Source organism: Dinoponera quadriceps, unplaced genomic scaffold (assembly GCF_001313825.1).
Source record: "Dinoponera quadriceps isolate SergipeBrazil2010 unplaced genomic scaffold, ASM131382v1 scaffold717, whole genome shotgun sequence".
NCBI classification, from domain to species: domain Eukaryota; kingdom Metazoa; phylum Arthropoda; class Insecta; order Hymenoptera; family Formicidae; genus Dinoponera; species Dinoponera quadriceps.
In genome coordinates, this window is record NW_014555639.1 from 431,530 (window position 1) to 445,472 (window position 13,943).

Genomic DNA, 13,943 nt, shown 5'->3' on the forward strand with positions numbered 1-13,943 from the left:
CGTGTCTCTTCGATTACCAGGAACTCTGTATCGCGGCCGGACGTCTGTGGCACCGAGCGCGGACGAGCACCGGGTACCCCGTGTGGTCTTTCTTTCTCTCCCTCTCGACTGACTCGAACGCCGGTCGCAAAATGCGCGCGAGGGTGCGAGTCCGCGCGGTTGCGTAGCTGCGGAACCTACGGCGGAGGTCCGAGTGCTGCAGCGTACGAGCTTGCAATTGCCATTTATATAGATCTACGTGACGGTCGGTGATTGTAGCAGGAAAAAAGCAAGGAGAGCATTGGTACGGTGGCTGGCCGTTCTCTGCTCTTGCTGTGCATTAGCCGGTGAATTTTTCGTCCGCCTGACGGCCTAGACGGTCTCCTCCGACGCTCGCTCACTCGCGCGATTCGTTTAATTCTTGTTTCCGAGCAGCGTTTCAGAGCGTTACGGCGCGGTCCGCGCGCGAGAGGAGCCGATCGGTTCCGTCAGCGAGCGAGCCGAGAGCGACGCCTTCCTTCTCGCACGCCGGTCTTCCGCTCGCTCTTTCTCTCTCTCTCTCTCTCTCTCCGGTATATCGGCGCGATCCGCCGTTTAGCGAGATGGATGGCTGGATGGATAGACAGAGAGGAGAGAGAAGGAGAAAGAAATTCTTCGCGCCATTCTAGATCACGTCTCGGTAATCCCGGATCGCGCGAAGATACGGCCCTCTTCTCCGCTCTTCGATTCCTTTCTCTCCTTCCGCGCTTTAGTGGAGCGGAAGAGAACGTGCCGATTTCGAATAGCGATCACGTGCCGACACGCAGAGACGCGAGGAGCCCGCCGAGCGGAAGACGAGCGAGGCGCGCCGAGGAAGCGTCGGCTCCGCCGAGAGGTTCGCCGAGCGTCGTCGACGCGGATGCTATTTCGACAGGTGGCACGCGCTCTCCGGGTGAGGAGGAACACCTGGGCCGCCTTACACGCCCGAGGAATGCGTCGGAGGAATGCGCGAAGGGACGGCGGAAGGCGACGGAGGTAGAGGGAACGCGAGCGAGAACGAGGACGAGGAACGTGGACGGGAAGGAGAGATGACTAGCCGAATCTAGTTCATCTCCGCGCGCGCCTTTCTCTTCTGTTCCACTTCCCCTCGCACGCCCGACGCCCCGTGGTTACGCGCGAACAACCGAAGGCCCGCTCGAGGTATAACTACGGCTGGAAACCCCATCCTCCCGTTCCTCGAGCCGATCGACGACGATCGAGTCTCGTCGACTATATAAACCTGAATCCGAGCTCGCGAACTGCCAAAGCCTCCGCCATGAGCTCCGCTCGCGCTGATTAGAAGAAGCGCGAGAAGGGCTCCCTCTTTGTCTCCCTTTATCTATCTACCTATTTATCTGTCTCTCTCTCTCTCTCTCTCTGTCTATTTCTGCGCGAGAGCACCGAAGGTTCGAAACCCCGCGAGGTATTGATATTATATACGCACAATACGCGTAGGGAATGGTAGTTTTAATTAGTGAACGTGTCAGCTCGCAATTAGCAGTGAACGCTGAGCTATGCTCTGCTTACTTCGAGGCGAGGTTTCGCGACTCCATCACTTCGCCCGTCCTGCGTACAAACGCGCTTCATGCTCGATCCTTATGGGCCTCCCCGCGAGTCTCTTCCGCAGCTCGCAGTGGACGGTTATCAGGGCTTCAACAAGTATCCAAGTATCGCGATTATATTATCATTGCGTTAAAAAGTTGGCGCGCGTGTGTGTGAGGTTCTCGTATATTCCAATACTTGTTCTTTTCTCTTCCCTCTTTCCTCTATCTCTCTCTCTCTCTCTCGCTGTCTTTCTCTCTGCGCTTCATGCGTTTCATTCAACCTGTTACACTTAATCTTACCGAAACTCGAGGAAACGCCGATTAAATCGGTAAGTCATTCCGAAATACTCGGAAAATTCAGTCCCTTATCAAGGTAACGCCTTTTAAAAAATAAGTTTTCAGGCGACTGTAACGAATCGATATTCACGGACGAAACCGATTCGGTCGGTCGGGACTAATTAATATATATAATCTAGATTAATTAATATAACTAATTAATATAATATAATCTAGAGTTCGCACCGCAGCCGTCGCAATAATCGCGCGATAATAACTCTTTTACGGCGACGAGCCAGCCGATTTTCACCGTTTCGCTCCGGTATTAATCTCTGCGGTCTGCAGGTGATCGCGCCTCCTCGAATAAGCGGGAATTCAGGTTACCGGCGACGATCGGCCCACATATCGGAAATCAACGGTTCATTCCAGATCCGTCGTGGTCTCTTTTCCCGATATCGGCGGCATTAATTGGTCGCACGCACGCAGGCACGGATAGTGAACGATTCGTGTCATCGTCTGCGAATACGGGGAATAACGTTGACACCTCTGCGTAATAAACAGCGCGATCGAGTTAGACGGTTTCGAGAGCGCGTTTCATCCTCGCCGGCCCTGCCGTCTGATCGGTCGGTCGGTCGGTCGGTCACTCGATGACGGCGATATCCGTATACGATCGAGGTTTCGGACACATACCGGACTTCAATTTCTTCCCTCCCCTCCCTGTGAACGTGCGAACGGTTTTCGAAAACAGAAAAAGAAAGAAAGGTGGAAGGAAACTGGGTCAAGTCCGCGATCCTCGTCGCTCCGTACATCGGAAATCGAAAGTCGATTTCCTCAATGGCACGGGATGAACGGTTCTTTCTCTCTCTCTCTCTCTCTCTTTCCGTCCCTTTCTGTCTCTCTTTCTCACCGTCTATCCCTCCTTCTTCTCGACACACCACCTCCCTTATCATCGCGCGGTTATCTTCCTTCCGATCCTTTACCGATCGTGATGGAGAAAGCGGACCCCGCGAAAGGAGGTCGACTTATTTGAATGAGAAATGCCGGGTACAGCACGTGGTCCAGTCGATTTTCCCTTCGATCATGATAGACGTGCTCAATTCCTCGCGAAATGCACGAGACTTCGTCGCTTAAAGTATAACTTGGAAATAGTCTTCGTCTTGTCATTGTCACACAACGAGGTCGACGCGTGGATTTACGATGAGAAGTTTATAATCCAAAATTTAGGATCAAAATTTCCACCGAATACACGAGGAAAAGAGAAAAGAGAGAGAACGTCAAATGAAAATATATACAACTAAGTAATAATGGATAATAATGGAAAAGCCTTCGTCTTGTCATTGTCAACAAGGTCGGCGCGCGGATTAATGATGAAAATTTTACGATTAAAATTTCAACCAATTATACGAAGAAAAAAGAACGACAAATAAAAATATATATAACTATATAACAATTGGCAGTAATAAACAATAATGGAAGCCTTTGTTTTGTCAATGAAATCGAAGTGCGGATTAACAATGAAAATTGACAATCAAAACTTTCACTAATTATACGAAAAAGAAAGAAAAATGACATATAAATAAAAATACATATAGCTTGGTAGCAATAGATAGTAACGGGAAAACCTTTAGTTATTGTCAACGTGATCGAAGCGCGGATTAACGATAAAAAATTGATGATCGAAAAATTTCCACCGATTATACGAATAAAAAAGTATAGAGAAAAAACGACAAATAGAAAAATATTTAACTAGATAATAATTGTTAATAATAGATAATAATACGAAAGTTTTTATTTTGTTATTATCAACGAGATCGACGCGTGATGATGAAAAAATTGCAATCAAGATTTCCACTGACTAAGCAGGGAAAAAAAGTATTAAAAAATTAGTTGTAGAATATAAGACTTATTTCTGTGAAATAATAAATAATAAGTTTTCACAGAAATAAACCTTATTTCTACTAAATGAATCTTACACCCTACAAATAAACGTTTTAATATTTTTTCTCAGTGTACGAAGGAAAAGGAGAAGAACGATAAGTAAGAAGATATATAGATGATAGATAATAATAATAGATAACAGTATAAGTACATTGATAAATTGTTTTCGTTGTTGTTTTTCTACTCTAGTGTGCACAACGAGTCACGGGAACTAGCGGTAACGTGGCTGCGAAAGACGTGAATTCAGATTACACCATACACAATAAGCCGGTTAGAATAATCACACGCCCGGCGTTAAAGTCCCGCTAAGAGTCGCAAAGCGGAACACTGCACTTGACATTTAACTCGATATCGTCGGTGACTTCGCGGTCTCTGAAGAAAGAACCGCGACCTTTATGTAAGAATCTCACGTAATAAAGCGTACATGCGCGTCGTTCTCTTTTCTTTCTTTTTTGTTGTCGTTTCAAACTACACGCAGAATTGGAATTCGATCGCGATCGGACTCGGTAGTTGCGAGTTCGACGAACTAAAATTTCCGCAAGGTCTCTCATTTTTCCCTCCTCGTTTTCTTTTCGTTTTTCTTTTTCTTTTACAGCGTGCTGCTTTTCAAGGTTGAGTATATCGGGCTGAACGCAGCTGAAACTCTCGTTTCTAAAATTCTAGCGTACATGCCGTGACTTCGTTTTGACTTCAGCGCGGAAGCAACGAAATGAATCGGCTGGATGTGAAAACGGGCGGGAAGGAACTTTTATTCTCGCGTCTACGCGTTGTTCCGCCCTGTCCGTTCTACAAGCCGCCTTAAATAGACCACAACTAACGATCGCCGGCTAAGATGCTTACCTCGCATAACAATACCGCCTACGTATCGTTCGCGGAGACTTGTGTTTAGCTACGACGACGCGTAGTCGAGCGTGTCCGTCTCGGGCTCGCTCGAAAGTTGTTTCACTGGAGAGACGTCACTCATTACGATTAAAAAAAAGGGGGACAGCCTCGGGCTTGATGTCGAGTGTTACATCCTTTCGGCGACTTTTGCTTGAAAACACGTGTCCCTCTTAACGTTATCAGCCATTATTAAATCGAGTAAACATTATTTACCTCGTTATTTTATCATTGTAACGTGCTCAGCGCCATTTTATCCAATCTAAAACGAATCCGTACTAAAACCGAGTAATTACGATCGCGTATCATGGCTGCAAATAGGACGCAAAAAGACGGAGCAATCGTTGTGATGGGATGAAAAAAATTATACGGCATGATAAAAATAAAAGATAAATAAACTATGTTATTATCTTAATGAGGAGGCGAGCCGAATGAAAAACAATTAACTCGTGGTGCATTCTCGCGCAGAAAAAACTAAATTCAAGAAAGGCTAAATTCAAGTAAATAATTACACCAATACTTCTTGGTGAATGTTTACTTGGATTAAATAAATTTTACTTGGGAAACATTTTACTTTTGGATCGAGTGATTATTATTTGTTAAAGTAAAAACTTGCTAAAGAATGTTAGAATAATTCTTTACTCGAATCTAGCATTCTTTTTCTATTTGCGATTATTGCGCATTTCTGCATTGCGGGTCTGACGAACGACAAAGTTACGTGTGTGTTTCTATAAAAATAATAAATATTTATTTATTTATACAAGGAAAAAACAACATAGAAAAATATTATCATATACTCTCGCAGTCTCGTTAATCGGATAGGACGATAAGTTAGACACGGATTATAAATAAAGCATAGTTACACGCATTTCTTGTACGTATGTATATATGTGTATGCGTGTGTGTTTGTGTGTGTGTGTGTGTGTGTGTAGGGCCTGCAATCGCAGAGATTTGAGCGTAGAGTACGTCGGCGTAATGTCCGTCCTTCCGTCGGCAAAGTGCACAGTCCGCAGTAACGAATACGTCCGTCCGTTTTGTCCGGCGGATCGCCGCAAGACTCTCCGTTGAGGACGACACGTCCTAATTCGCGATTAATGACGCGCGAGCCGTGTAATCGTCCGATTACTCGCGCGACGGCCGCGTAATAATTCCGTCGCGAGTTACTCTCCAATCATCTTTCGACTATTTACACGTGTTTTGGCGCAGCTCCGCGATTTCCCTCTATCACAGTCTGCAATTGCACGAGACTCCCGGAGAACCTGATCTCCCGATCGCGGCGCATTTACTCTTGAGAAGCGACGGAAAGCTCCGGAGAGACGTTCGAAATCTCGCGAACAAATCAATTACCAACGAATCGCATGAGTGTAAAAACGAAGTACGCTGTTCTCTCCCTCTCTTTTCTTTAGCTCCACCATCGGCGCTAAATACAGCTCCGGTACTGAATTACGCACAGAGCGAGGCGACAACAAGCGTCACCTCGAGTATCTTCGAAGTGTGAGCGAGAGCGGGGAAAAGAAGTATCCGACAGAAATTGCACAGTGCAGAAGCGCTCGGCGTGATCGTAAAAACTTCCCCTTTTTCACGCTAACGTTTTCTTCCCAGCCAGATGGGGCAGTTTCGAAGATCCGTTTCCCGGCTTCGTTTTGTGTACAATTTTCCGACGATAGTCACCGCCTCATTCTGCACAGTCCTCCAGAATGAGACCACCGTTCGACGCGAAATGATAATCGGGCAGCCGACGTTGAACACGTGACGCGAATGCGGAAGCGGGAATTCGGACAGTCGGATTTAACGTTAGACGCGGGACGCTAGCCGAGAAAAAGAAAGAGAGAGAGAGAGAGAGAGCTTCTGTCACAGAGATCCGCATGATTAACTGCCGATGACAATGAAGAAGAACGCCAATGAACGCTCGTCACGTGTGCGCCGCCGATATCCCGACGACCGAGAGTCTCGCGGTAATCCGCGATTATGCTCGAGTGCTGTCGCGAAAGTAGGTGAGAGCCTAACGATGCGTACGGTACGCGGTCCGAGAGGTTCTTATCCACTCGGGCTACGTATCATTGTAATCCGCGACGTGACGTCGACGGTGAGCTCGTTGTCGTCGTCGATTGTTGTCCGTTGAAATCGCGCGTAAACCGTCGCTGACGTGTCTCGCGCGTGTCGTCGTCGTCATTTCGTGCGTCGGGTCCGTCCAGGGTTCAGGCTCGTGGATGTGGGGGACGAAGAGCGATCCTGCACGAAGAAGAATGATCGGCTGAATTGGCGCGACGACGAACGGAACCCGAACGCCTTCGGAAAGTTCGCACCGAGAAGGAAACAATACAGTTGACTCGACAAAATTCGACGGTCCAGCCCGTTCGAAGAAACGTTGCGCCCATTGGACGAATCGCGCGTTTTTTCACGGCAATACGGTTGCGTCGAGTGACGCTCGCCGGAGGAATCGTTCGATCAGTCGGCGACTCGTTACAGCGACTGTATAATTCGTTAAACAAATGTACAATTTCTTCATCTTTTTCATCATTTCTCCGGCGGGCTAAAAGTTTGAAGGAATGTCGTTCGTTCAAATCAAATTCCCTTGATTCTAACGCTTCCTTTTTCCTCGGCGTGGGTGCCGAGTCCGGTGCGTGAGAACTAGAGATACCGTTTCCTCCGACGAAAATACGTCTGGTTCGTTCATTGTCACATTATTAACTCAACCGGTCTTTCTTCCTCGTGTGGGTGGGATGAAGAGAAGACGAAGAGCAGCAAAGAGAGTGGCGTAATAAATACTCGACCGGGGTAGATTTTTCGCGACGATCCAGGATCACCTTCCCGGATGCCGATCCGAGGACGTTGGGGTGAGGGGGAGGGAGGGGGAGGGGAGACGCGTCCCGATTGTCAGGACGATCCTCGGACCCTTTTTCCTCGCAGGTGGCGGATGTCGTTCACTTGACATGCGCCGAATAAGCCAGCTCATGGGCGTCCGGTTGCCCGGAGATCGGCGTTGATCCGTGGAAATTCCTCGCCCAGCCGCTGGAGTAGCTGTCACCGCCGTGGCCGCCGTGGTCACCGTGGTGAGGATGCGCCACCACCTCGTATGTGACGTGCTTCTGCTGCGAGAAGAGCTTCTTCAGGCCGATGATGCCGGCCAAGAGGAGGGCGATCTTCGACAGGAGGAGAGCCTTGCCGACCAGCAAGGCGAGCGCCTTGAACGCGAGGCCGCCGATCAGGCCGATCTTCAAGACTGCGGCCGCGATCAACGGACCCAGCTGGTTGTTTTTCTTGCCGCGGCCTGCGAGACAGAAGCGGCGGAGTACCGTAAAACCGTTGTTGTCGCTCACTCTCGGCGGGAGTTCTAACCGAGAAGACGACAAAAGGAACAAGAACGCCGCGGCGCGTAATTGTACTTTCCACAGAGAAAGCAGTCAAGTTCGGCGGTGATGAGCAGATGAATGAGTTACGGCCGGCGAAAGCCGTCTGTTTATGCAGCCGGTGACACAACTTGGCGCGAGCGAAAATTGAAACGAAACTAAAACCGACGTGTCATTTCAATGAGAGAGGAGTGTGCGGGTTGACGTCTCGGCGTGGCGGACTTGCACGATGAGCGAAAGAGGAAGATGAAAGCGCTTCTTTTCGAGACAGTTATCATTTCTCCCTTTTCAGTTTTCCAACGGAAACAATTCCCTCGGAACGTCAGTAATTTTTATTAAATTACAATTACCAAATTAGAATTACCGAGCGATGAGCAGAGGAAAGATGAAAACTTCCGCTCGACACAGAAATCATTTCTCCTCTTTTTAATAGAAATAATTTTCTTCGAGTATCAGCGGTCTTTATAAAATTAGGATAACCGAAATGAAACCACCAGAAAAGGAAGATGAAAGCTTTTGAATACAGATATCATTTTTTTCTTTCTCGAATTTTCTTAACAGAAATAATTCTCTCGGAACATCAATAGTTTTTACCGAATTAAGATGATCAAATTAGAATTATTAAATAATAGGCGAAAAAGAAAAATAAAAAAGCTTCTGTTTAATATGAAAATCATTTTCCCTTTTCAGTTTTTTTAACAGAAACAACTAAAGAATAATAATTTTCTTTACTGAATTAGGATGACCAAATTAAAACTATTAAATATTAGGTAGAAAAGATAATGAAAGCTTCTGTTCCATACACAAATCATTTCTCCTTTTTCGTTCTTTTTTAATAGAAATTACTTTCTCTCTCTCTTTTTCTCTCTCTCTGTCGAAATATCAATAGGCTTTACTGAATTGGAATTATCAAATTAGAGCTACTAAATTAGAATTAAAATAAAAAGAATTTGACGAATCAGATTTTGAAAAGATTACTTCAATTTTTGCTAAAAAGTTATTGCAATATTCAGCAAATGCGTCAACAATTAACAAATATCCTGATAATATTAACTTTGTCTTACTCTGTCGGCAAGATTTGACGAATCCCTCAAAAAAAACGCAAAATAGTTACCGTCTTGAACAGGTTTGTCAGCGCGCTCAATGGACAGGCCCAAGTTCAACGAGCCGGTGTCGTCCTCGGACGCGGACACGACGATGTCATCTTCGGGCAGGATCCTCCACTTGACGCTCCTCGACTTGACGAAGGCATACACCTTATTCGCGACGAGATCGAGCACCTGAATCTCGTCATCCTTGCTCCTGCCAGCCTCGAACGTAATCACGTCCTCTGAGGTCTGACTTGTCTTTCGGATCTCGATGTCGTCCGTCAGCTCGATCGACGCCTTCTTCAGCAACTTGTTCATATACGTCACCAGCTTCAGCATCACGCAGCTGCTCATGTCGTTTTGGGAGCATTTCGAATTCAGTTTGCGAAGGAGCTCCTCCTCGTACTTAACTCGATCCGTCGGACTCAACGTCGCGGACTGCTGCTCAACGACGCTTATCTTCTCCTTCTTCTCCACCGGATTGGCCAAACATACGCCTAGGACGTATAACACCAGCACTAAGATCGCCTTCATGATGCTCTTCTGAAACATTCCACGATATCAGTCAACGACTCTCAATCATCAAGATAAGGGCGACGAGAAGCAAAAAAACACTTAAAGGTAAGTTCCAACATTCGGCAACACAGTTAATATCTTTAGATTAACTGAAGAGACTAAAAACGAACAGAAAAATATAAAACAAAACTGACAAGGGTAATCACTGAATGGTTTGATTACATTAGTTTTCAGTTGAAATAAGTTGGTTGAGATATAATTTCAGTCGAAGTCAAAGTTTAGTCGAAATAGTTCTGAAAGATAAAACCAATAAGTTTCGAGTGAATCTATCCGAACGGGACTTATTTCGACAAAAACTATTTTGACTAATTTTAATTAAAAGATCACGTGATCGAGCAATTCAACATGCGCCGGACATTCGGCGTAAGATCTCCTCGAAATTAAATCCTCGATGAAATTTAATCACAGATAACAGATTAATTACGATCACGGAAGCACCCAATGAGCAACGCGAGGAGACCGCGCGCGAAATCAGGCGCGAAGTTCACCTGCGACGCTGAGCGTGCGCAGGTCGGCGTGTTCGATAATTCGCGAATAACGGAAACGACAAATTGACCCACCTGTTGGGCCCGAGAAGCCACGAAGGAGTTACAGGAGGCGTGAGAAGGAGTTACGGCGATGGGAGCGCGGTTTACGGCGAAAAGGTGACCCTTTCTCTGTCTCTCTCTCTCTTTCTCTCGCTGTTTCGGCTCGCTTTCGATCAGCTGGTCGACACGGTGTCGCGTGTACCGGAGTGCCCTTCGGCGCTCGCTCTTCGCGATTCCGACGCGCGAACCGAGGAGCAGTACTAAGCTTCTGAACCCGCGTCTCGCCCTCGACGACTTTATATACGTAGATCACCACCTTCCTAGACGCGGCTAGGTGTGCGCGACGTGTTGTACCGTCGACCCACCACCTCCCGCAGGAGGTATATGGGAGCCCGCGACGACAGCGGCGGGTGGTGCGCCAGGGACGAGCGGTAGTGGTGCCCACTTTTGCCTTTGATACGGCTTTGAGAGGGACCGACGGTGGGCCTGCGGTAGGTCCACCGGTGTCGGAGGCGCAGGTGGTGGGATCGCGCGCATGACTTGTACGCGCGATTTCGCGCGGAAGAGAGGACCGGAGCTTCCCGGAGCTGCGAAGCTGCGGAGGATAACCCGTCGTCCTTTGCGCGCTATCTTTTCTACCAAATATTTAATAGTTCTCATTTGGTCATCCTAATTCAGCAAAGAAAATTGTTAATCTTTAGTTGTTTCTGTGAAAAAAGACTGAAGAGGGAAAATGATTTTTATATTAAATAGGAGCTTTTTTTATTTTCCTTTTTCGCCTATTATTTAATGATTCTAATTTGATAATTTTAATTCAGTAAAAACTATCGATGTTCCGAAAGAATGATTTCTGTTAAGAAAACTCTATGCGCAATTCTATGGGACAATTTTGTTGAATAATAATAATAATATTTTTCTATTCAAGGGAAAGTAACTCTTGATTACGAAATAGTCTTGGACTTGTGAGCATACGAAAGAAGAATATCCCACCTATCCCCAAAATAAAGAAATAAATTATAAATTAATATTAAAATATAATAATATGGATGATTGACTAGAATAAAAGAATAAGAGGGAGGGAGAGACTTCCGCATTCTTTTAATTAATAGAGATGTAAATTTCGGTCGTATAAGAGAAGATAATAATTATACAAATAATGGAAATTGATTTACCTATTTTACAAGCAGCCAATCTCATCTTATCAGCTTGCGATAAATGTCAATAATGTAGCATACTAAGAGTATAATTTATAATTTACTAGTATAATTACGAGTATAATTTATAATTTATAATTTACTAGACTTGCATGACTGGGAATACTCATATCGAAGCCAAAATTGACATATGACATCGATAAGTAGTTTGATGAAATATCTTTTTTAGCCCGATTGTACATATAAATTTGTACGAGGAAATATCCAAAAAGATAAGGCGCGTTATTTCTGACGCTGATATAGGAGAGAATTTTATCTCGGACAGCAACTACAGTGTAACGTATAGTACAACTGTATATGCACGTCTAGGAAAGCGGAAAGACGGGATATTCGTTGTATTTGCGGCATGGACGGTGCATTCTGGGCAGCGACGTGCGATAACCGTGTCGTTCGCTGCGGTTTCTACACGTCCCGTGCTGCCTTCGAAAAGATTTCGGCGTTACAAGTATATCCTGGCCGGGTGAGATGATCATTTTGCTTTCTCGATTCGGGAGCGTTCTAGAAAAATTCGCCGTCTGCGGTTACCCAGCGGCAGCGCGACACAACAACACGACACGATAACGTCGTCGTCGAAGCGCTCAAAGAGAGCAACTCGAACGCCCATCATATTTCCTCCTCCTCCTCCGAGGGGGAGGAGAACGCGTCGTCCTCCTGCGCGGCAAACTGGTTCCCAGCCACGCGCCCGTGTGCGTAAACGCGTAAACGCCGACGAGGAGCCTGCCTGCCGCGAGTAGCGGGTTCATCGCTCACGGCCCTACGCCTGTGTAGGTGCGTATGTGTATGCACGTAGCACCGCAATTCACGAACGATCGCACAGATACACACACGCGAGAGCCGACACTATCGTCGGTTCGCGCTGGTGGTGGACCCATCCGCGACCCGCCACGAGAACCGTGTCACGGATGTGGAGCACTCACGCCACCCGTCCGTCGTCTGTTCATCCATCCATCCATCCACCCGTCCGTCCGTTCACTCAACCATCCGTCTATCCATCCCCGAGCACGAGAGCAGCCACCTTATACGCGAGCGTGCGACTCGCGTTAATATGCGCGATTCCGCTTCTCACAGACGCTTTCCTCTACACGCTCGTGGACTTTTAGGGTAGTGAGACACGGCTCGGCGGAAACGACCCGAGGGAAAGCCGGGGTGCCGCTGGGAAAGCTGCTGTAAGACAAACGAATGATGATGATGAACGGCAATGATAATAATAATAATACCGACGCGGTGTTTACAGCGCTCGTCCGAAGGAGTTAGTGGAGCGAAGGAACTTAAGCGGCTAAAGAGACGCGTTTAACGTTGCACGAAATCGGCTTGGTCGGCCGATTAACATTCAACCGGTCGCGCTAAACTCTGATTAAGCTAAGTGACGATTAACTTGCGGGATTGCAGGGGAAGTTTCGAACTACTTTCCTTTTTCATTTTTTTCTGCAACAGAAATTCCAACTGATGACTCTGTAAGTTAATCGCCGGTCAGCTTAATCGGAGTTGGGTGCAACCGAGCCTTAAACTGGCCAGCTAATCTCGAGCGTAAAGCCAATGAGGCCCGAAGTCGCAACGCACGCAACTGTATATAAGGTGAATCACTTAACTTTAAAGTAAATAAATATATAAAATATATAAAAAGTAATGCGAAATAGAAAGAAATATTTCGGACAAAACTTATACATAAGTCGGTGATTATAATTTCGTTGTATACTCGGTGATTTCAAAGTCGTTTCAAAGTCACCTTCATTCTTTTTTTAATGGAATTATGTAGTTTTTCTAACACAAATGGATTTCTCTCTGTTAATTCTATATAAAAGTAAACTAGAGTAAAATCATCGAGGAATGAATATTTTCCGAGATATTTCACTTTCCTTCCTGATATTTTTCGATATAAAAAGATACGAAGTATCTCATAAAGTGTTCGTTTTTTGATAACATCACCTCAACACTTTTGTGCGTAGAATAACAGATGAAATTGATCGTTGTAAGCAAACATCTTGGGAAAAAATGATTATATATGAATTTTGTCTATACACGTTCATATATAATAATATATAATTATATATGTCCTATATCTAAAAAATACTGTTATACGAACGTAATTAAAGTAAATCTAACGTTTATGGTTGCTCGCGATGTAAACCCTCAATTCGATCAAAACATTTCTTCCGCTTTTCATTCAATATCTTTACATAAATAGTTTATAAAATTATTCCTATTTCAGTTATTAAAACCCTTCGCCCATATATGAATGACGGGGCAGTCTAAGAATTCAGGCACAATAAAGGGAATAAGGAACAAGGAATTAATATAGAGAATTAAGAATAAGATATTAGAAATAAGATACAGCTTCAAGAACAATAAAAGGAATAAAGTATAAGATATAAAAACGTTTTTTTTTCAAAACGAGTTCGGCCACTTTTATTATATTTTCTAACGAACTTCTACTGCCATCATTAATACTTTTTATCATTTTCTCGATATTTATCGAGAGATCCAAACTGACATTTATCTGTACACTAATAATCATTAGACATTTTCAAAGTTAACTTTCAATAAATCTCTAAGT

General features: G+C 45.3%; 1 protein-coding gene across 1 annotated transcript; it reads right to left on the reverse strand.

Moving 5' to 3' along the window:
- Positions 1-7,558: 7,558 nt before the first annotated feature.
- Positions 7,559-9,606, reverse strand: LOC106744986. The gene is made up of 2 exons (XM_014620178.1): positions 9,099-9,606; positions 7,559-7,905 (listed from the first exon to the last, which is right to left on the reverse strand). Exons 1-2 carry the CDS (start codon positions 9,604-9,606, stop codon positions 7,559-7,561), a joined length of 855 nt encoding a protein of 284 aa, XP_014475664.1.
- Positions 9,607-13,943: the final 4,337 nt, after the last annotated feature.

What these genes read in the sequence shown, in the direction of transcription:
- LOC106744986 (XM_014620178.1), bottom strand. Translation starts at nt 9,606, where the DNA reads ATGAAGGCGATCTTAGTGCTGGTGTTATACGTCCTAGGCGTATGTTTG. An exon ending in TGACAAACCTGTTCAAGACG is followed by an intron (nt 7,906 to 9,098) that starts GTAACTATTTTG and finishes TCTGTCTCGCAG; the next exon opens with GCCGCGGCAAGAAAAACAAC.